Here is a 24,857-nt window from a genome sequence, read left to right as displayed (position 1 = left end):
TGACAAGCACATAAGAGTTCATTATACTATTCTGTCTACTTTGGCAAATCTTTTAAATTCTCCATAATAAAAAGTTTTTCAAATTAAATGGCAAATCCAACTTTTACCTACTAAATGATCTTTATGTAAATTCTATTTCAGTTTTCCTAAAAGCAGAACAAATGGATTACTGATTTGTTTCATAAAAGGTCGAAACATGAAGATTTATTATTACTCTTAATTATCACCTATTTTACAGAAACTTTACTTAATTATAAGCATATATAAATTTGGTTTGATAAAAGTAAAGCAAATGTGAAATTCACCAGCATACAAGATACTTGACAAATAAAAATTCTTTTTTAATTTTTCAATTCTAGTTGACATACATTAGTTTCAAGTGTATAATATACTGATTAGACATCTATATAACTTATGAAGTGATCATTCCAATAAGTCTAGTACCCACCTGACACCATGCATAGTTATTACAATTTTATTGACTATATTCCCCATGCTGTACTTTAAATCCCTGTGACTGTTTTTATAACTGGAAATTTGTATTTCTTAATCCGTTTCACCTTCTTCCACTCATCTCCCTAATCCTCCTCCCATCTGGTGACCATCAGTTTGTTCTTTGTATCTATGAGTAACAAACTTAACTTCTTAATGGACTCTAAGGAAAAATTTAAAGGGCTCCAGAACTCTAACTACTAATTTGCAAAAAAAAAAAAAAATCGTTTTTCATTTTAGCTAAATATAACTCTCATAAGAAAATGTACAATGCTCAAAATTAAATAATAGAATCATTTCAAATCTGAGTGTGCAAAAATCTAACCTTACAAAGTCCACATGAGAATAATTCAATTTCTTTTTACTTTACAGTCTTCTTTTGGCTTTGTTTTTTGTTTTACTGGTATATTTAGACACTGTGTGCTAAAAATAATTTAACCACAATTTAGTGGAACTAGGAATTAATAAAGATTATCCTAACTCTTAGACTGATGCTTGGCAAAGAGTTGAAGTTCAACTGTTAAATGGATCATAAGGGTTACTAAGGTACTGGGATATAGTAACATTCTGGGTTGGATTGGTTTCTCACCTCGTACTTCCTGTAGCACTGCTACCTCCATCTTTAAAACTGAAGTCTACATTCTTATACAATATCTGGTTTATGAGAGCAAGAACTCCTACACTACTAATTTTTTTAAAAAGACAAATTTTTAAAACCTCAATAGTGGGGCTTCGTAGTTTTACCTAAACTTTATTTGTAGGTTTGTAATTAGAGATCTTATCTAGTATATCATATATTATCTGATAATTGTATGCTGAATCCAGGATTCTGGGGAAATTCAAAGCATTTAATTCCTATTAGCTATAACTTACTTAATCTAGTAACTAACCATACACACATAATCCTGAGTCCTCATTATATCAAATGTTAGTAGCCAAGTTAACTTTCAGGCACAGTGATAGAGGTTCTCTTTTCTTGTATTAAAAAAAGTTCATTCTTCCTTATTGCTATACCAATAAAAGTCATAAAAGCAATAAAAGCATAACCAAGATAATTACATATCCAATGACAATGCTAAAAATCATAAATTTTACTATAACAGTCTAATTTTTGTTCAGACAAGTTTACTAATTAACTACAAAACAGTTCATATTAGCAACTTACTCGGCTTTACTGGTAAAACTTCAAAAAAATCTGTATTGATATCTGATAATCTGCTACTATTAACTATGCAACGATATGAATTCAATCATATATATTATTATCTTTTGGGCTTTTAAGAGCCTCCCTGATTCATTTACACAACTACATTCAAAAGTAAATGATTTATATACTTAATGCTCATAATATTTTTTTAAAAGAGGAATAGTCTAAAATTTCTGAATACATAGACTAATGTTCTCCCTACTTTACTCTGACATAATTAGGGTGGACAGACTCCCCTAGGAAGAGCCTCTTTATGAAATTAAAACATACCACACACTATTCTCTAGAGGAGTAAACTCTATTTGGGCAGAATTATTAGCCTCACTCAAGTCATTTCACAGCACAGAGAACAAACAGGTCTATTGTACATATCATAATTACATTTTGCATGACTTCCTTCAATTAAAATCTTTACTTAAATTAGCCTCTGTATAGCAGTAGAGAAATTTTAAATATCATTATCTAATATGACCTAAGGATGCCTTCCACTAACAAGAAATTAGTCTGAAAAAGACTATATATTTCAATTATTGACATAAGACCCTCCCCTTGGTAGCATTACTCAGTTCATTTGTAAGAGAAATGAATATGCATGGGTCGACCTCACTTAATTCTGCATATATTTGAAATATATATTTATATTTCTCTATATATTCATTCATTTACCAATATATGGGTATTCTGAACCTCGAAAGAAGGACTGGGTATGTTTTGATCATATCAGGCATTCATTAATTACTTAATGATCTTGACTTAACTGATGTCTAGTATACAATCAGAAGGAATAAAAAGATTTTTAATGACTTTACTGACTACCGCTGGTTGAGATCATCACCTCAGACATTCTTCTCACTACAGTGGCAGCTATCACCTTCGCATTATCGATTAATCGCTAGATTAAACATGACCAAATGGAAAGGAGTGGGAAGAACCATAGTGTTACTATAAAATAAGAAAATCTCTGCTACGCATAGTGAAAATGTAAAGAAATACAAGGGAAAGGAAAAAAACAAATTCAGGAAAGTGGTTCACTGGGTGGGAAGGAAAGGGGTTAGAAATTGGGAGGTAGTTCACAGAAGGCTTAAATGGTATTAGTAATGATTTGTTCAACTGAGTGATAGGTACATAAAAGTGTTTTATTCTTTAAACCTTTTTCTATACTATATTTTTAAAATTTTGCTCAATTTCTTTAAACCTTGCAAGAAGTACCACTCAATAGAAAAGTATACTAGATTTCTTCTCAGCCTTTTGGCTAAAATCAAGTATAGAAAAGTATACTAGAACCCGGGGTTCCGAATCAGTAGCCAAGAACTGAATCTGGCCAAAATCTGTTTTGTTTGGACAGCACATGTTTTGTTTTGCGTTTTAGTTGTAATTTGAAGGCCTTCAGGCAGGGGTATGAACTCTTCAACCAGCTAGTCACCACCATTTTCCTTACAGTAAAGAGAATTCTTTAAAAGCCAAAGAAATTTAATCCTCATACACATGTGGCGTAAATGTAAAATGGTGCAGCTGCTTTGGAAAACAGTCTGGCAGTTTCTCAAAATGTTAAGCATAGAGTTAACAGACAATCCAGCAATTCCATTCCTAGATATGTACCTAAGAGGAATGAAAATACATGTCCACACAAAGACTTCTACACAAATGTTCACAAATGTTCACAGCATTATTCCTAATAGCCAAAAAGAGGAAACGATGCAAATATCCATCAACTGAAGAATGGATTAACACAATAGAATTCAATGAAATATCATTCCACCATAAAAATGCGTGTACTGATAAATGCACCAACATGGATAAACCTCAAAACATTATCCTAAGTAAAAGACATCAATCATAGAAGATCACATAGTATATGATTTCATTTATATGAAATGTCCAGAATAGGCAAATCTCAAATCTAGAGAGTATATTAATATGGTTATTAAAATGTTATAAAATTAGATACTGATGTTAGTTGTACAACTCAGTAAATAATGTCAACCAGTGGTCATTGGCGCCAATTCAACACCAAGAGAAATCCTCGATTTGGGGTGCCCTGAAGGAGGACACTGCAAACAGCTCAATAGTGTTACAGATCGATTATGAAAGAGCACAGCTATGGAACAGAACTACTGTGAGGCAGCTGTTGAAAAAAAGACACCCTCAGCCCTGTCTGTCTACACAGCTCTGCTCTGCTCATGTGCCAAGGAAGGCTCCCCTCTGCCCCTATCTAGTCCACTGTGATGTGTGATCAATAAAACTGCTAAGGAGGATATGTTGCACAGCTATGATTGGACAGGGTAAGTCTCAGCCCTACTGGTTGAAATATGATTCTAGGAACTCCTTTATAAGGGTGGGCTCAGACAGCAGGAACACAGTACAGGAAGGCAGCTCAGTGCAGGCAGCAGGCCATTTAGTATAGGCTTCTCCCTGAAGCATAGCAGGTCCTGTTTAGCAATGGCTTTTTTTTTTTTTTTTTAATTTGAGCCCAATTAGCCACCAGGAGTCTTTCTCAACAGGTATTTTCTTTGTCAGGGTCAACATTAAAACCCATTGAATTTTTCACCTTAAAGGGGTGATTTACATAGTATATATAGTATGTTACCATTCATACTATATATACTATGTAAATCACCATTCGTTTCCTAGAGTTTGTGCATTAGATTATTAATCCCTAAATTTAGTTCTCAAATTGTGGTCTGAGAACTCCAGGGGATCACCCACGGCTTTTCAGTGGATCTTTAGATCAAAATTATTTTCATAATACTGAGACATTTGCCTTTTTCACTGTATTGATATTTGCAAATTGATATGGTGCAAAAATGAGGGTGGGTAAAACTGCTCATACATTTAGCACAGTGACACCAAAGTATACCAGTTACTAGCAGTCATTGCGTTCTTTATCATCACACCCTCGAACCAAAAAAATAAAATCCTTTTCACTTTAAAATGTTCTCAATAAGGAGTAAAATTATAAATTTTATTCAATCTGGACTCTTGAATACACATCATTTTAATATTATGTGCGACAAAATGGGAAGCAGTTATGAAGCCCTTCTGCTGCATACTAAAATATAAAAAGTGTGATTATATGAGATGTGGGCCAAACGAGTCGCTTTTTTAATAGAACAGCATTTTTACTAGAAACGACTATCCGTTCCTATGGGAAAATGCATTCCCATTTCTAAACTCACCTACACACAACTTTTATAACAAAACTGTTTCATAAAGTGGAGGCTGACACTCTCCACGGGAAATCACACCTTACTCCCTTTTAAAACAACATTTTAAGTATCTCAGTCGACCTTTTAACCTGCATTAACAGGAAAGGCCTGTTTGGTGGGTAAAGGAGGGAATAAAGAAAAAGGCAGAAGATAAAACTTAGCCTCAGAAACTATTTGCCCTATCATCGTGACAAGCTAACTAGTATTAACATTTTAGTAAGTTTTAAGATATAATTCAAACAAAGTGAGGCTTAAAGATTTATTTAGTTATTTAAAAGGGACTGCTCTACATCATGGTACTATTCTAACTAGTTACAAATGGGACTTAAAGTATTCCTAATATTAAGAATCACACATTGAGAATTAATTACACTTGTAAAAATCTACTAAGAATAGATAATGAATGAGTCATTTATTAGCCCTAAAAGATGATTTGTAAATATGCTGCTGATGAAGATTTGGAAAACCCCAAGGACCAACCCAGAAAACATGATTCAGGGCAAAAAGGTAATTCCAAAAAGATATTTAATTACATTAGTAGCAGTATAAGCAGTGTAGCTATACATGAGAAAATAAGTAGATCGAATCTACCTGTGTGTATCCAGTACTATACACATAAGAAAAAAAACGATCTGCTGTATTTGTCATTAGAATGTTCAAGTACAGAATTGTGGAATAGAAAGAGTTTGTCCCTGATCTTTTCCGTATCTGATAAAATGTCCCTTTGTTCTTGCCCATTTTCACAAGCAATGATTTGATCTGGTTTCTCCAGTTAGTTGATACTAAGAAGAGAAGCGCAGATTGCAAGGATTAATACTTTATTCACTGTAAACATAAAATTAGCAGTCCCATCTCTCTAACAGATGGTATGTTAGTCTCAAAGAGCCCCACCAACTTTGGGCAAACTAGATAAAATAAAGTTTCTGACTTTGCAAAGCTGAAATTTGTTTAGAACTAGGTAATTTCTTGATGGGCATGTATATTTAAGTATCGAATACATTTTGGTTTAAAAGATTTTTACTTCCTTTATGAAGTTATATTCTAGCTCGCTAAACATATCATGGACTACAACTTAAACACAGGCTGTAATAATAATAACGGTAATACTCAAAATAATAGGTAACATTTATATAAGGTTTATTGTAAATAACTAGGCACTGCCATTTTACATATTTTAACTCATTTAATCATCATAACAACCTATAGGCAGGTACTATTACAATCTCCACCTTATAGATGCATAAATTCAGGTAGAGGACAACTAAAAGTAACTTGCCCCACATCACACATGTTAAGTGGTGTAGCTGGGATTCGGTCCAGGATGTCTGGCTCCAAAGTCAGCATTTTTACTCTGGATAGCCTTGCACTATAATTTTCTGAATTTTAAGTCTATTATTTTCAAAATGGTTTTAAAATTTCATATATAGCACAGCAAAAATATTTCCCAATTCTGCATGATTAAGCTGTTAAACTGGAAATGGTTTACCTATTCATTTAACCATGGCTTCTATTAGTTTTAATAAGCATAAACATCAAATCATGAAATTTTCAGAAATTAATGCAAAATTAATCAGAAAAACATATAAACCACTGTTTCAAAATTTATTCATGTTCGCTTTTAAAGTACACTGATTTCGATGTTAAATATACATACAAAACTTATCACAGTTTTATTTTAATAGAATTGGATATTATTCTAAAAGCAAGGATATTGTGACTTTTAAAGGAAAAATATTAATTTGAGTGTTTCTGGCTAGTGATTCAAACAGACTCAAATCATTTTCATGTTAATTTCAAACCCCTGGCTCTCTAGTTAAAGTACAGCCCCTATACAACTGTAACTTATTTTATGGATTAGTCATTTTACAAGCCAGACTGTAATTAACCTCATATCATATAAAATAGCTTTTAATTTGTGCTTTCTTACCTATTTTTCCTCAAATTTAATAAAGTGAATATATACCACTGGGCTGCTACATTCCAAAATTTCTATTTTCTCTTTTCACCTTAATATTACATCAAAAGAAAAGCACTTTTCGAGAGGTGGTCTTTTGTCACACTAGTAATGTTCTTGTTTTTTATCCGAGTGCTAGTTATGGGAGTGTGTTCAACTTATGAAAATTCATCAAGCTGTATACACTTTTCTATATATATATCACATGTCAAAAAAAAAGTTGTTTTTTAAAAAACAAAGTTGTGCTTCCTAACTTTACTTAACCAAAAACCACTACTACATACAACCCTATTGAAAGTTGTCATTTTTAAGTTTTTTATCAGATGGTACTCTAAGCACTAAGTAATACTCAATTTGTATTTTCAGCATATGGAAAAAAAAGCCATCCAAGATATTCTGTGGAACCAAAAGGTGCTATCTAATTCTTTCACAAATCCCTGAGATTTAAAGATCTCAAAATGCCCACTACCCCAGCGAAGTCTCCAGCCAACAGGCAACACAAACTACCAGACCTGGGTGATGGAGCCTTGTCTCGATGATTCCAGCCCCTGCCTTCAAGCTTCCCAGCTGGGCTCCAGACAGCATGGAGCAGCCATCCCCGCTATGCTGTATCTGAATTCCTGACCCACAGAAACCATAACATAAAAAATGATTATCGTTGTTTTAAGCCACTAGGCTTTTGAAGTAATTGGTTATGGAGCAACAGAAAACTAAAACACTTCATAAGTAAAGACCACACGTTGGTAATCTATGCTAGCAAGTAGCAAAGTCAGAATTTGAATCCAAGTCAGTCTCTATATAAAGCCAACACTTTCCATCACAGAATATTGCCTCCAAGTTTGTTCAGAAGTGCCCAAATTTCCAAATAAAGCGACATTCTCAAGACTGAAAAAAACTAAGAGCAATAAACAGCCCCTCAAATTAATGATCTCAATTAATCTCAAGACAATAGGTCATTCAATTAGCAGGCCCCAAATCCCAGCATCATTTCTGACACATCTATACCTTCGCACCCTGATAACAGCATATCTGATGGTACCCATGTGCTAGAGATGCTAAAGAAATATCTCTACATCAATAACAATAAAGCTGAACATTTATAGAACAGTTTACAAAACACTTTAGCAATCACCAATTTGATGTTCAGAAAACACATCTATGAGACCGGTAAGGCAGGCATCATACAGATGAGGTTCAAAAAAGTTAAAAAAATAACTAGCTACAACTACATAGTTAAGTAAGGATTCAATTTCAGATTTTCTGACTCAAAGTCCAGTGCTTTTTTCAACTCAATTCAACTCAGCTCCAAAGAACATTTATGTCCTGTGTATTTCCATGTACAATATTGTTTCTACGAGTATTTATAATGTCTACCTTGTGGGAGCCATCATGGCAGGCACTGTCTAACTTATGTTCTCTACTACCAAAGTCAGTGCAAAAACACCTGTTATAGCTGATCTCTAAGAAAAGCCAGTCTTTCCCCACTTTGACCCATTCTCTACGCTGCTAACTTTTCCTAATCCACCACTTTAATCATAATATTCAAAAACTGTCAAAGGTGACATCTTATCAATAAAAATACAGACCAAATTTCCTTATCTGCTTTCAAAGTCTTCTGTAGCCTGATCCCAGCTATTTAATTAATTTCCCTGCACTTATTGGAAACAACCAATGTAATCTCTTCCTTCTTCCCCAAATTCACTTTCTTTACATCTTCTTGCCCTCTCTCTATCATCCAAACCCAGAAATGATACTCAAGTATTCATTCTCAATCCCTGACAGAGTCCCTTCTCTCCAAGATCTTAAAATCTACTGGAGAGCTACACTGAACAATCCAAAACAATATATAATAATTAAATTGGGTAGCAGAGATTATAGCGTACAAAGATTTAATTATTATATATTGTTTTGGATTGTTCAGTGTAGCTCTCCAGTAGATTTTAAAGTCTTGGAGGGAAAGGACACTGAAGGCTGCAGAAATGCCTTTAGGAAGAAGGTAGCACTTGAAATGGGCTCTGACTGACACAGGATTTGGAAGAACTGGCAGAAGTAAAAGCAACCTAAGCTGAGGAACAATCTAAAAGCCTATCCTTCTACCCCACTTCCTCCCATTTCCATATTACTTAATCCTCCAGCCAGCACCTCACCTTCAAGAAGACCTCCTCAGTTATTTCACCATCTAATCTAAGCTCTCTGCTCTGATACAGTCTAAAAAGCTCATTCTGGCACTTAGTCATTCCGTTTCATAGACCTCATCTCTTCACCTTGATGGCGACCTGTCTCTACATAGGAAGCATTCAATATTTGCTAAGATAAACTCAATTCAGCTTTCGGTTATTTAAAAATCCACTGATCATAACATTGTTTCTTAACTTACCGGGCATCTCCTTTAGAAAGATTAGTATTTACAGGATTAAGAATAACCTTGTTTGCATCTACATCCACCACACATTTGGTATGCAAGTCAATTTCTGCAGATAAAAAAAAAGGGGGGGGGGACAGGGAAAATAGTCATTTTTTAAAGTAATTACTTCAGAAAAAGCATTTGATAAAAATCCCACACTCTTATGAAAAAAACACACTCAACAAACTAGGAATAGAAAGGAACTTCCCCAACCTCATAAAGGGGATCTACAAAAACCCACGGCTAACATTACAGTCGATGGTGAAAGGTTGAACAGCTTTCTCTCTAACACCGGGACTAAGATAAGGATGTCTACTACTGCGACTTCTATTCGGCGTTGTACTAGAGGTTCTGGTCAGGGCAGTTAGGCAAGAAAAACAAATAAAAGGCATCCAGATTGGAAAGAAAGAAGTAAAACTATCTCTATTTGCAGACGGTATGATCTTGTGGATAGAAAATCCTAAGGGATCCACTAAAAGACAACTAGAAGAAACAAGTTCTGCAACATTACAGGCTAAGATCCATATACAAAAATAAGTTGCAATTCTACATACCAGCAATGAAAAATCCAGAAATAAAGCTATGAGAACAACTTCATTTATAATGACATCAAAAAGATTTAAATACAAAGGAATAAATTTAAAAGAATTTCAAGATAAGTACACTGAAAATTTTGAAACATCATTGAAAGAAATTAAAGACTTAAACAAATGGAAAGACATCTTATATTCATAAATTGAAAAACTTAATACTGTCAAGATGGTAATATTCCTCAAATTGGACTCCAAGATTTAAGGCAACCCCTATCAAAATCTCAGCTGGCTTTTTTTTCTTTCCAAAATTAACGAGCTGATCCTAAAATATATACGAAAGTGCACGCAATCCAGAATAGCCAAAACAATCTTGAAAAAGAAAAACAAAGTAGAAAGACCACGCTCACCAATTTCAAACTTACTACAAAGCTACAGTAATCAAGACAGTGTGGTACTAACGTTAAGGAAAGAAGGATAGACAGATCAATAGAACAGGGAATCCAAAAATATATTGTCACATTTATGGCCAAATGATGCCGAGACAACTGGATATCCACGTGCAAGAGAATGAAGTCAGACCCCTTCCTAACACTATATATAAAATTCAACTCCAATAGGTTATAGACATAAATGTGTAAGAGCTAAAACTATGAAACTCTTTGAAGAAAATGTAAGAGTAAATCTACATGACTTCGGATTAGGTTATAGTTTCTTAGACACCAAAAGCAAAAGCAATAAAAGAAAAAATAGATAGATTGGACCACTTCAATATGAAAAACTTTTGTGCTTCAAAGGACACCAGAAAAAAGTAAAAAGACAACCCACAGAATCAAGAAAATATCTGTAAATTATATATCCAACAAGAGACTTGCATGAGAAAATATAAAGAACACTAACAATTCAATAATAAAAAGACAGATAACCCAAATTGAAAATGGGCAAAGGATCCAAATGGACATCTTTCAAAAAAAAGATATAAAAATAGCCAATAAGCACAAGAAAAGATGCTCAACATCATTAGACACTGAGGAAATGTAAATCAAAACAACAATGAGATACCACCTCGCACCCACTAGCATAACTATAGTTAAAAAGACAGGTAATAACAAGTATTGGCAAGGATATGGAGAAATTGGAACCTTCGTTCATAACTGGTAGGAATATAAAATGGTGCAATCGCTTCAAAAAACAGTTTGGCAGTTCCTCAAAGGTTAAACACAGTTAGCATGTGATCCAGCAATTCCCAGTCCTAGATATATAGCCAAGAGAAAAGATAACCTACGTCCACACACAAGCTTGTACATGAATGATCATAGCAATATTATTTGGCTATTCATAATAGCAAAAAAAAAAATAGAAACAAACCAAATGTCTATCAAATAATGAATAAATAAAGGTGGAATATCTATAAAATGGAACATTATTTGGCAATTAAAAGGAATAATACTAATACATACTATAACATGGATGAAGCTTGTGCTAAGTGAAAGAAGCCAATCACAAAAGACCACATATTACATGATTCCACTTATTTCAAATGTCTAAAATAGGGAAATAGAGATAGAAAACAGACTAGTTCTTGCCTAGGGCTGGGCTGTGACTGCTAGTGGATATGATTTTCTTCTGGAGTGATGAAAATGTACTAAAATTGACTGTGCTGTAGTTGCATAACTGCATGAGCATAATAAAAACCAGTGACTTGGTCAAACTGTATGACATGTAAATTATGTCAATAAAGCTTTTTTTTAAAGTATAGGCCATATCATATTTATGTTCTCATATTTTTATATTCTTTTATTTTTCTGACCCAAAGTATTAAACTGTTTCTGTTTGCCTTATCTCTACTACCCAAAGATATGCTCTAAGAAAGGAGCTGCCCTCCACTGTAGTTATTTTGTGTTTTCCAAAGAACCTTGGCCAAACGTCAGTGTCATACTCACTATAACTTTAAAGTATTTCCAGTGCCAGGAAAGATAATTTCTTTTTGTTTGTTTGTTTTGTTTTAACTTATATAACTGAGACAAATAAAAATAAAAAATTCCCTCCCTGTGCCTACCACAACTCAGCTTTTCTCATATCAGATATTCTACGCTGGTTTTCACAAAAATAACCTAGAAGCACAAAAAATGTAGTGGTCTTTGTTTTTTTTTTTTTAGCCAATACATTTTTCAGGCAAAGAGAACAGAAAGGAAAACATCAGAGTTATGTTTTACCTACGTATGGAAACCTAACTGCCAAAAAAGCACATGTGCCACTATAGTCAACTAGCATTAAAGCCAATTTCTTAATGCTTTGTGTTTAAATTCTTTCTAGACTACCATAGAAAGGCTGCAAACAAGTTTTAGCCATACTGGAAAAAAGTTTCAAACATGTAATTTTGCTTCTTCCTTTTTTCAGGCCCAGAGTTCAAGAAAGTTTGCAATCACCATATTTTGTCAATACTACCCTTTAATGGTCTCTGACCATATTGTATTAGCTGGCTCTTTACAGTCAAATCTGTATTATACACAAATGCATTATCAACTCTTCGGAAACTGTACTGTGACTCAGAATCTACTATCTCACTAACCACCACAAAGGTTTCTTATTAGTTTCTTGCAAGAAAGTGTGGTTTGAGCAAAGGAGCTGCATGTATAGCTCTGTATGCAAAAGTATACATCCAGAATGCATGCCTGAAAAACTGTAAATCAATATTTCCCCCACAAGTAGTACTTTGCCTTCACTTCAAATGGTCTTGAATTGAAAAGAGACCCAAACATTTTCCTTCCATATTTGTATGCTTTTTCCCTATCTTTTTCACAGGTCCTCCCTCCTCTCCTTCATGACTTCATTAGATACAATAATTTGGAAGCATTAAATATCATAATAAAGGAACCAACCATTGGAATATCCTATATAATACAAAGAATCACCTAATAACTAATATTTCAAACCTAAACTCATTTTGTCCTGAAGAGTGCAACTCTTACAAATGTCTCTACATCTAACTTCAATCAAAGGTGGCTTTTAAAATATCAACAACTATCTTCTCTTCTTTATTAGCTCAGTTTTAATTATCAAACAAAATTCCCACCTCAACTCTGTTGATTGGTACATAGATATTAAGAGAAGGCTTTTTAGAAGACTGTTTAGAATATGGGTGGAGAGCCTAGGACACACACCCAAGCAAATAAATCAGTGAGTTGGAAGAGTTTAGGGATCAAGTATACGAAAAGCATTTTAATATAAATGCTATAGTTAGTGTACTATCTAAAGTTACAAGCTGATTGAACTAAATTATACTGCTGCAAGATTCTAAATATAACACATTCTCCATGGAAAACTTCTTGCTCTATACAGTTTAGAAAGCAGAGCAGTGATTAGACAGCAGTCAAAAATGTAGGCCTTAAATTTAATCTGAATTTAAAATGTTTTAATAAAAAAAAACCAATACCAAAAATCTAAAAGATAAACATCTTCTTCTTTGCTTGCAACAATACTTAAGATTAAAAAGATAAGAGCCTAGCTGCTATGCACACTGCTTTCCCAACACAGCGCTGACGTACACCCATGTTCATAGCAGCATTATTCGCAAGAGCCAAAAGGTAGAAGCAGCCCGACTGACCAGTGATAAATAAATGGATAAACAAAACGTGGTATATACATTTAACATAATATTATTCAATCCTAAAAGGGAATGAAACTTTGCTAAAACATGAATGAACCTTGAAGATATCACGCTAAGTGTAATAAGCAGTCACAAAAGGGCAAATACTGTATAATTCCACTTAGATGAGGTGCCTGGAGTAGTTAAATTCATAGACAGAAAGCTAGAGGGTTGTTGCCAGGGACTGGACTAAAGATTCATGGGGACAGGGTTTTATTGTTGCAAGATAAAAAAAGTTCTAGAGAAAGAAGGGGGTGACGGTTGCACAACAGTGTGAATGTACTTAATGCCACTGAACTGTACACTTAAAAATGGTTTATGCTATGTACGCTTTACCGCAATTAAAAAAATAGCACCAAATATTCATCATTATTATAAGTAACACATGGACAACAATTTATTCCTAGTGAAGCCCAAAATAACAAGATTGGGATTTAATTAGTTCTATGTCTGGAAACCAATAAAAAACCAGAGTGATCTTAAAGTTAAGTACTTTAAGTTCATATCATGACTAATTAAGCTTTATTTATAGTACTCAGAACCACAAATGCTTTGATGTATCCATAAGTCCTTTAAAAAGAAGAAAAATTTACTCCTCTAACATTAAAGATCCCATATTATTTTCCAAACAGGATCCCTTCTAGGTCAAGTTCCTCAAGCTGAATATTAAAATATCTACAGCTGACAATTCAGTTTATTCAGCCAGCAAATTAGTCACCTCGTAAAGTGAACAATAATTTGAAACGAGTCTTTCTTCAATGCACAAATCGGCTAAGGCTCATTCCCCAATGACATCATAGTAAGATAGGCAGGGCCTGGGAGACTCCCTGTACATAACTCATGTTCCATGCATCATTCTCAGTGTGGACAAAATAATTCTGAGTTGCCTACTTAATAATCTGCTTTCTAAATCTCCAGAAAGTTAAAAACTTAGGTTCAAGTCGAATCTACTACTTAGAAATATAAATGTATCTCCCTTTACCTACCCGTCACAGTCCTAAAAAACTAACTATAAATTACTCTTAAATTGATAAAAATCCATTTTTAAAATGAAGACAAATTATTTGTAAAAGTCACATTTTAATTAAATTGCAAACTGCATGCTATATATGGTTCTATTTTAAACTGTCATAGTCCTAATACTTTTACATGTCTATGCATATTTAAATAAAATATTCACCACTAATAATTCATGTACAAAGGACTTGTTTTACCAATTGAAATGTAATATTTTTAGTGGCAGATAGAGAATATGACTTACACTTCTTTACTTAAAAGTTGCTTAAGGCCCACTGACCCAGGGAAAAAAAGTTATGTGATGCCCCATAGGTAAAAAGCAAACTAGATAATAAGAGATATACAAAATATCCTAATAACCTATTTTTATGTTTTTACCAGTGAATGGGCAAATCTATTCAATAAATAAAAAGTAAAATCTAACTAAGCTATAACATGACTAAAGAGAAGACTTAGGGATGAAGGAAGAGCCAACGCAGGATCCCTGATAAGTGAAAGAGATTATAGCATGAAAAAAATTAAAAGTCTTATGTGGCAAAAAAACACAAATGTGTATATTCAAGAAACTAATCAACCTCAGAGGGCTAGGAAATAGGTATATAAAAACTTACAAGGCAAAACTAGAATAGCCAAAGCAATCTTCAAAAATAACAAAGCAGAAAGACCGCACTCACCAATTTCAAACATACTACAAAACTATAGTAATTAAGACAGTGTACTAACATAAGAACAAATCAATGGAATAGAATTCAGATTTCTAGAAATGTCCAAAGCATCAGATTAGGGATGATCCTCAAATTTTATCTTTAAATAATGTCCACTAAAAATGCCTTCATATTTCAACAAATGGTGCTGGGACAACTGGACATCCACATGGACAAGAATAAAACTAGACCTGTACCTGACGCCATGTTCAAAAATTAACTCTGCATGGATCAAAGACCTAAATGTAAGAGCTATAATTATAAAAACCCTTAGGAGAAATCATAGACATAAATCCATGTGACCTGGGGTTAGATAATGGTTTCTTAGATATAACATCAAAAGTGCTGGCAACAGAAGAAAAACTAGATTAATTGGACCACATCAAAATGAAAAACTTTTGTATTTCAAAGAGGACACCATTAAGAGAATGAAAAGGCAACCCACAAAAATCAAGAAAATCTTTGCAAATCATATATATGATATGGGACCTATAAACACAATAATAAAAAGAAAATCTAATTTTAAAAATAAGAATAGAGTTTTTAAAGAGCTCTCACCAAAGATATATGAACGGCCAATAAACACATGAAATGATGCTCAATAACGTTAGACAATGAGATACCACTTCACACCCACTAGGATAGCAATAATCAAAAAGAGGGACAATAGCAAGTGTTGGCATAAACGCTGAGAAATTGTAACCTTCATACATTATTGGTGGGAATGTAAAATGGTGCACTCACTTTGAAAAACAATTTAACAGTTTCTCAAAGTTCAAGTTATTATATGACCAAGCAACTCCACTTTTACGGATATATATACCCAAGAGAAATGAAAATATACATCCATACAAAAACTTATAAACAAATTTCACAGCAGTATTATTCATAATAACCAAGCCAAATGCCCATCAACTGATGAATGGGCAAACAAAATACAGCATATCCATATCACAGATTATTCTGCTTTAAAAGGAATGAAGTACTGATTCATGTACAACATGGATAAACACTGAATGCATTATGCCAAGTGAGGTCAGATACAAAAGTCTATATATTGTATGATTTCATTGATATGAAATGTCCAGAATAGGCAAATCCAGAGAGACAAGAATCAAACTAGTGGTTGCCAGGGGCGGCGGGGACGAGGAGGGTCGACAGTGACTGCATATGAGAGAGAGTCTCTTTGGGATGATGAAAATGTTCTGGAATTGGACAGTGGTGATGGTTGCGTCACTCTGCAAATACACTAACAGCCACTGAATTGTACACTACTGATATGTGAATTACAGCTCATACCTTAAAAGGACTGACCCCACTGTCCTCAACAGATATAAAACATGGTTAGAGGCCTCTGACCACATTTCTAAACACTCGCTACTCTTGAGACCTCAGCCAACCCAATTCTTCTTACTCTTAATAACCTAACATTCTACCTCATCAAGAAAATTAAGCACTCCAAGGCTCTTCCATTACATAATTATTCTCTTCCTCCCAAAATTCAAAAACTTCCCTCTCTATAACGAGGCTCAAACATCTCCTAGACTTTAAAAAAAGAAAAAAAAGAAAAAAAAAAAAAAGACCTGTTCCTAACTACAGCTCTGGATACCACTCTTTACCCTTTTCCTGTTATATGGAACTTCATGAAAGAATATTCACGTATACTCGCTGCCTCCGTATGGGCATGCTCACGTATTTCTCAGCTTACTACCGACACACCAACACTAATTCATTCATTCCGTCAAAATTATTCTTCTGAAAATTACCATTGACTGCCATGATCCCAAATCCACTGAACATAATTCGGTGTTATACATACAATTCCTGTGATATCTGACAGCTGGCCATTCATTTTTTGACACAGTTCCTCCCCTGGGCTTCCATATAATTTTCACCCGCTTATCCTTATATCTCTCTTCTTGGTCTCTGTGACCTCCTCCTTCCAAATTAAGAACACACCTTAATTTGGTGTTTGTTCTAGCTTCTAAATATAGTAATGACTCCCAAATCTACATGTTATCCCCAGTTTCTCAGTTTCAAATCCACATATACGAACTTCTGGATCCACCCGCTTGGCTGCACCTCTTCAGACACCTAAAACTCAACAATTCTGTTGAGTTTCTTCCAGCCCGGCACTATATCTTAGTCACCGTTATAGGTGCGGTTGTGTGGCACATGATAAATAATGACTAAATATTTTGGATGTTCAAGAATAGAACTCGCCATTTCCCACACATCCATCCTAAAACCTGCTTCTCCTATACTTCTGATCTCAGTTAATGACAGCAGCATTCATTCACTTAGTCATCTAAATCAGATGTTTGCAGTCTCCCTATATTTCTTAAATTTCAGTTGCTTTCATGCCACCTTGGCACATTATTGCTGGATAAATAGAGAATGCAAAGCCATAAATGCTCTTTACCCAGCCCATCTCTCAGAAATGTGTTTGCAGCCAGCATAGGTCTTCCTTCAGGACAAAGAACAGGCTTGCTTATCATTTTAAAGCAATGGATTCCCCAAGCTCAGTGTTCCTCAGATGCAACATAAACCCACTGCTTGCGCTACATCCATCTAGACTCCTCCACATCGCCCCTGCAAAATCTGCAGGCAAGAGGAACTGCTCACCCTGCTTGCTGTGCCACGAGTAAGTCCTCTGACCCAGAAGTCCCAGCAGTCTCATGTCTTCTACCAGTATCCATGAAACCGTAGCAAGCTAACTTACTAGCTTGTGGGCAGGGTAAAGACACATAAATTAATTTACCATCCTAAAGCATCACTCTAACAGTGCCACTGTTCTATTCGAAAACCTATAGTCACTGTACTTCTCAATGTTTGAGACCCTTCTTAATCGCGTTGTACCTCAAAATAACTTCATATCCCTCTAATTCTCTATAAATCTCTCTAATTAAAAAAGGCCAATTTCCATCACTCTTCCCATCCCTCACATCCTATACTCTTTCAGCCTGTCCAAGAAAGCACAGAATTTAAGAGCTGGGGCTCTGGAGTTGAACTGCCCAGGTTCTAAGCACCAGTTTCTCCACTTCATACCTATGTGATTTGGGGCAAGTTGCTAAGGTTGTCAAAATTCCCATTTTCTCATCTGTAAAATGGAGCTACAGTAGAAATGCTTCCTAGCACTTGTTGTGAAGATTAACTGAAATAATCTAGTTCAGTGCTCAGCACCATGTCAGCATAAAACCACCTCTCGATAACTGTTAGTTATACAGATACTGTCTACTTCCTGCTGTCTGAATTTTTATGGCTAACCTCCTCTCTTTTCTTGCAAATGTCTTGCTCATTTCTACATCCACATTTTTCTAATGCCAACAACTCCTGTTATGCATCCCCAATGCCGTGCCTTCCTCCCTGACCATTGCCATCATCTCATTCCTCGTCGTTCTGAAGGCCCGCCCCCATTTTTAAGTTCATAATGCATTGTCATCACTGCACTGTGCACATATTCTTAAAATTGACTGACCTGTGCATCTCTTATTACCAACAAGACAGTGAGCACCTTTGCTCAAAGATCATGCCTTATGCTTCTCATATAACCTCTTTGGAAATTATGTAAATTCAGGAATGTAAGGTCCCCTCTTAAAGATCATCATAGTCAATATAGTAGTAAAAACACAGGCTTTAAGTAGATGAAAATAGGTGAAATTCAGGCTCCAAAATACTGGTTTTTGGTAATTCTGGGGGAGTTACTTAACCTCTCTGACAGTCTGTTGAATAGAAATTCTGTATCTTTTTCAAAGTCTTGTTTGAAGAATAAAATAACTAATAAAATGTATCAAACTCCATAGCTCACGAATAGGAATCTCTCTCAAAAAGTGGCTATTATTTTTCTTCAATCAATATGTGTTGAATTGAATGGGTTAATCAATACCATCTTTTAAAGACATGTGTAGCTTCTGAGAGTTAAAGCCCAGTGCCAATTCAGTCATGGATTTGTGTCCCATAGACGGTTAGCTTCGCACACTTCTCCCTAGATTACACTACTCATCTTTGCCAAGTGTTTTTTAAGAACATGCTCTGCTGAACACAAGACCTGATCAGCAAGCATAAAGATCAATAATAAATCCATTTCCATTCAATAAACATCTCAATTCATCTGCTTAATGAATAGTTTTGTCAATGGCTTCTTCCATCTTCAATACTGACGCCTGGGAAAGTGAGACATCGGTCATTGTTTTACGGAGGGGAGGGGGGAAAAGTAAATGTCAATTCAAACAAATTTTTATTTTATTTTATTTTATAAACTTGTGTTTTCTTCTGCAAAAACCTATGGCTCTATGAGTATAAATCCCAATTTCAGTCACCGAGTTGACAGCAGAAACAAAAGAATGTTGTAATAGATGTGTGTCTCATTAACATATCAAGCAGATGCCAGTTAAACAAGTATCTTCTGTTTTAGAAAATATGCCAGAAATTTCCATCCATAGTCATCCTTAACTCCAACATCGGTTCTCCCTGAGGCCAAAGAACCACCATTGGCCTCAGGGTCAAAAACATCTTCCTGTTTTAAAAAGATTCTCCAGTCCTACCCTGCCCTTCATTTCTTAAGGATTACCTGTTTCTCCACTGACAAGGGCCTTCTAAGCTTCCTCCTACTTCCTCCTACTTCCTCCTACTTCCTCATTTTTACCTTGTCTTAAAATTTTTTTTTTCAATTACAGTTGACATACAACATTGTATTAGTTTAGGTGTACAACATAGCAATTAGACATCTATATAACTTACAAAGTTATCTTTATAAGTTCAGCACCATATGTAGTTATTAAAATATTATTGACTATATTCCCTATGCTGTAGTTTACATCCCCGTGACTATTTTTATAACTGCCAATTTGTACTCCTTAATCTCTTCACCTTTTCCACCCAAATCCCCTTTCCATCTGGCAACCATCAGTTTGTTCTCTATAATTTGTTGCTGTTTTGTTTGTTCATTTAGCTTTTTAGATTCCACAAATAAGTGAAATCATGTGGTATTTGTCTTCTTGTCTGACTTATCTGAAAAGGAAACCCTTGTACACTGTTGGTGGGATTGTAAACTGATGCAGCCACTGCGAAAAACAGTATGAAGTTTCCTCAAAAAAATAAAAATAGAACTACTATATAACCCAGCAATTTCACTTCTGGGCATCTATCTGAAGAAATCCAAAACACTAATTCAAAAAGATAGATGCACCCCCACTTCACTGCAGCATTATTTACAATAGCCAAGATATGGAAGCAACTTCAGTTTTACCTTGTCTTTTGATTCACGACTGCTAACTTGGTTTTGACCAGGCCTCCTTATTCTTTCTATTCACAGGGCTTCATTTTCGCCATGCAATCTTAAATGTTGCCCAGCTATGCCCAGAATCAAGTCATCTACTCAGGCTTTCAATCTTGCCCTGAGTGCTGACAATATTTCTCCTTTATGCTGTGTCCAAGACCCACAGGAAGTTCTACAAAGCTGAATTAGAGCACATGGACCAGTCACCCTAAATCTAGATTTCTGGGCCTAGCTAGCATCAGAGCTCACTGCAATTTCATCCTGCCTTTCTAATCTCATCTTCCTTAATCAATCTCACAGAACCTTCTTTTCTGGCAGGCTCAGCTAGTTTCTGCTGCCTGAACTTGCCTAGCTCATTCCCGGCTCAGTGCCTCTGCTCTCGGGCCATACTCCCTCCTCAGCCAACGCTGTCCCCTCCCCTCCTACCTGGTGCCCATTTCCAATTATAAGCGCCCTCTTCCAAGTCCAACTAAAGTTCTCTCTCCCTAGAGAAGCCTTCCCTAATCACCCAGCTTCCAGAGCTCTTTCACTCCTCTGAATTCCTATGTTTCCTTATCACTCCCCTGGCGATCTGCTATAGGTGTTTACCTTTTAATCTTATCTATTCACATGACACTCATTTCCTCATGAGCATGAACCATAAAGCACGCTTGAAAAAGCTGAAAGCTACAATACTAGACAACACAAGAGAAAGTTTTTAGGAAATAAAATTCTCTCGACAAGACCAATCAATCTTTTTTCATGTTTCTTTCTGGCCCTTACCCATTCTTGTTTACATTTTTATGTAGTAATAATCTTAGAGTAGATTCAATGACTAGACTGAAGAGATTCAAAACAGTTACACATCCCGTTTTACATTCTGCTTTTACTTCTAACATAGAAAACAGCCTTCCTTGTTAAATGGTTTTGATTTTCATCATTTTTAATATCTATATAATAGTCTTTCCACTGAGATACTGGACAGCGATTTACTTAAGCACTGACTCTATTAGACATCACATTCTTCTCTTTTTGTGTCTTTCACTGCATCAGGTACTGTAAAATGCAAAGTAGACCCTTTGAGAAATACCTGTTGACAAATAAATTTATCGTCCATGCTTCCTAACACCTGCAATAACCCATTTTACTGCTTTTCTCTCTAGCTAAACTTCTAGTGTAATTTCTGGTTTTACTAACCTTAGGCTAGATAGATAGAGCAAAGGTGTTTTCCCAACACTTTTTATATAGATTTATTGATTTTGGTACTTGATCTTCTACATATTTAAATATAGGAAGCCCCTTGAAGAAGGGCGCTAAGATCCTATAATAACTGATATAAACTAGAGATATCTGGCAGGCACTCAATAAATATTAAATATTTTTTAAACCACCTAAAGTTATAAAAGATCAAATTTCTGAACAGGAGAGTATCGCCGATCTAGCTAATACCATCAATTATGCTTATAAAACTTTTAGCTCATGTAATAATTAGAATGATTAATAATGTATAAATGGGTGTTCTTTATAGTATATTGAAGAACACAACCAGAGTCACCTGGTGAGCTGTACAAGTCTGAAAGATAACATGAAAGACAAACAATATTTGCAAATAGAACTTCAAGAGCTCGTGATCAAACAAGTTTACCCTTTATCTTTAGCTTAAGTTCATATTTCAGATGAACAAAAGCAAAATTAAAACTATGTAAGATTACATATGCATGTGAGCACAAAGTGGAAAGGAAATAAAGAGTATGAATTGTCAAGATGGAAGAATTCAGAGACTTTTCCATTCTTAGTTTTTGTTTGTTTTGTTAGTATGTTAAAATGTATAACAAGAAAAATATTTCTGACAAAAGCATATTCATTAGCCATTACATCTCTTGCTATTATTGCAAGAGATTAGGGCCTAATGCTTAATGTTCAAATGACTAAGTTTCCTAAACCCCCAAAGAATTTAGCAAAAAAGATTGACTCTTACTTCAATGATAAATGTGAAATAATAAACCAACTACCTTAACACTTAAGCACAGTCAGATACTGAATCACATGAAGAACTTAATGGCATACTAGAAGCTTCTTGCAAATTTTAGATTTTCCTCAAAGAGTAGCTAATGTGAGTCCAAATATCAGAGTCTGTACAATAAAACCACATCATCCCAGTAACCCATCCTCGTCTCATCCTTATTTGTGAAGAGTGATTTCTGAAGTTGATTCCAGCACTAATATGCTGCAAGAAACAATTATGACTAAAAGTTTACTATCCAATCATAAACTATAATCTAATACACTAACTTTCCCAAAAATAATAATTGGTCAAAGTGATATTATTTTCAAAATTACTGGAAAGGAATATGTTTTAACCTTTTTAAACAAACTCTAGATAGAAGTTTAAATATTGCTGGCTTTAGATTTTCACCCCATTGTATTCCATAACCTCTAGATTTACATAAATGACTACTTCATGACAAAAATAGAAATAGAACCAATTTTATTATCTGTTGTAATCCCTGAAAAATCTCATGTGCATTCAGGAATTATAAGGCTAGGTAAGAGATGGCATGAAAGGAATGGAGCAATTCACCACAAATAATGCACTTCTATTTATAGGGATAATGAATCTGTGTGTAAACCGTAATTTTAAAATGGGTTCAGCTAAAGAAACAGCTAACATCTATTCCATAGCTAAAATTATTATTCTATGCATCCCTCAAAACGCAGATACTGACAATTATTACAATCTAATTAATGACAATTTATAAAAAGGAGAGTACTTTCCCTCAAAAATTGAAACCCATGGGGGTAGGAGAAGAGGGTAGGGTTCTGAAATAGGTCTTTTGTGGTGGTTGGTTAGCTAGCTGCCTCTTTTTAGCACTGACATTTCCAAGTTAAAAAGAAATTTTAAGAATGTGCTAAAATCATCCTTTCAGAATCAAATCCAAGGTCAGTTGTGTTTCATGTGGCTTGTTTTTTTAGGTGTTTCCTAATCACTGTGATGGTGATTAAGCTTAAGGTGAATATAAATACAGATGTCTGAACACTGAAGAACAGAAGCTTTTGAACACTTTCAAAGTTCCTCTAAGTTCTTTCATTTTGTCAGAGCATGGAACTAGTGAGGCAGACAGAACTAGTTTAACTTCTCAGGAAAAACTCTGTGTCACCTGATAGCCTTAAGCTGACCTAGCAGGGGCAGAAGGAATCATCAACACCAACAGAAGATATAACTCCCAAGAGAACAGATAAACCAACTCCCAAAAGAAGGACAAAACAACGAAGCATGTATCAACTGGTTGATCTGTATATTTCACTATATGTAAAAGCCAGCAAAAAAATGGAAAATTGGAAAACAACTCATAACTTCTACAAAGACTTAAACAATACCTGATTATGGACAAAGAAGTGGCAAAATGACTTGCAACATGACTCTGGTACTTAAAAATGATTTTGATTAGTTAAGTCTTATTACTTGAAAAGTCATCTCCTAGGATTATAACAGTGACTCCCAATAATATAACCTTGTACAGAAAGTGTTTTCAAATATATTATCTCATCTAAAGTAACTTGCTCAGTCAAGCTGCTAGTTAAGCATTAAAGCCGAGACCCAGCCCACCTCTCCTTCGATCTCTACACTCCGTTTGACAGTCGAAAGAGGATTTAAAACGTACCCGGTTTATCTGCTTTCTCTACCCTCCCTGCAGAATAGAGAGAATGTCTGATAGATACAATTTCACAAGAATCTTGGCACTTAAACTATTTATTGTTGAGAGATGACGAATATGACTAAAAACAAAAACAAAACTTTAAGTCAAAAAAGCGAGGTAGGGGGACATCTCTTTCACCCAATTTCAAAGTATTTATAACTTTGTGGACGTCCAGATTAGAGGAATATAAAGTGAAAAAGCAAAGCGAGGAATTTCTGCACTTGAGTACTTTTTCAGGAAGAGCAAACCAAATTCCCTGCCATTTTTCCTGCCGCGGGCCACCAAAGGGCAGAGTGGGGCGACTGGGCCAGAGACTTGGGGCCTCGGGGTCCCTGGCTGTCCCGGCCAGGCCGGAGGGGTAAGGACCCAAGGGGCGGCGGCCGCACTGACAGCTGGAGAGGAGACAGTAGGGACGCTGCGAGGCACGGGCCAAGGGACATGAGCGGCAGAAGGAGGAATCGAGCCTGGGGCGAGGGACAGGGCGCCCCCCAGGAAAGGCAAGGGAAGAGAGAGGGCGAAAGGGCGGCGGGGCGGGCGCTCGGGCGGAAGGGGCAGCGGACCGGGACGTGGGGCCCGCGGCGCCCCGGGACGCGGTGCGGGAGAGGGGAGGGGCGTCCTGCGCAGGCGGGCGGGTGCGGGGGACAAGGTTTCGGGGTGTGCCGGCAGCCCTCCTGCCCGAATACGGACTCCGGGGGCGGGGCGGCGGGGACCCACACGGCGGGCGCCGCGGGGAAAAGGG

At 35.6% G+C, this 24,857-nt stretch overlaps 1 protein-coding gene across 5 annotated transcripts in view; it reads right to left on the bottom strand.

Annotated features, from left to right (window-relative positions):
- The window catches only part of KIF13B (kinesin family member 13B), a 168,480-nt gene that overhangs the window by 143,329 nt on the left and 294 nt on the right, over positions 1 to 24,857 (bottom strand). For all 5 annotated transcript variants that reach the window (XM_015585075.2, XM_015585078.2, XM_015585077.2 and 2 more), the window contains exon 2: positions 9,237 to 9,330. In XM_015585075.2, the coding sequence (XP_015440561.1) occupies positions 9,237 to 9,330 (94 nt within the window). The remainder of the gene's footprint in view (positions 1 to 9,236; positions 9,331 to 24,857) is intronic.

Source organism: Pteropus alecto, unplaced genomic scaffold, assembly GCF_000325575.1.
Source record: "Pteropus alecto unplaced genomic scaffold, ASM32557v1 scaffold50, whole genome shotgun sequence".
In the NCBI taxonomy this organism is placed as follows: Eukaryota; Metazoa; Chordata; class Mammalia; order Chiroptera; family Pteropodidae; genus Pteropus; species Pteropus alecto.
The sequence above is the reverse complement of the archived record's forward strand: the minus strand, read 5'-3'. Positions and strand labels throughout refer to the sequence as shown.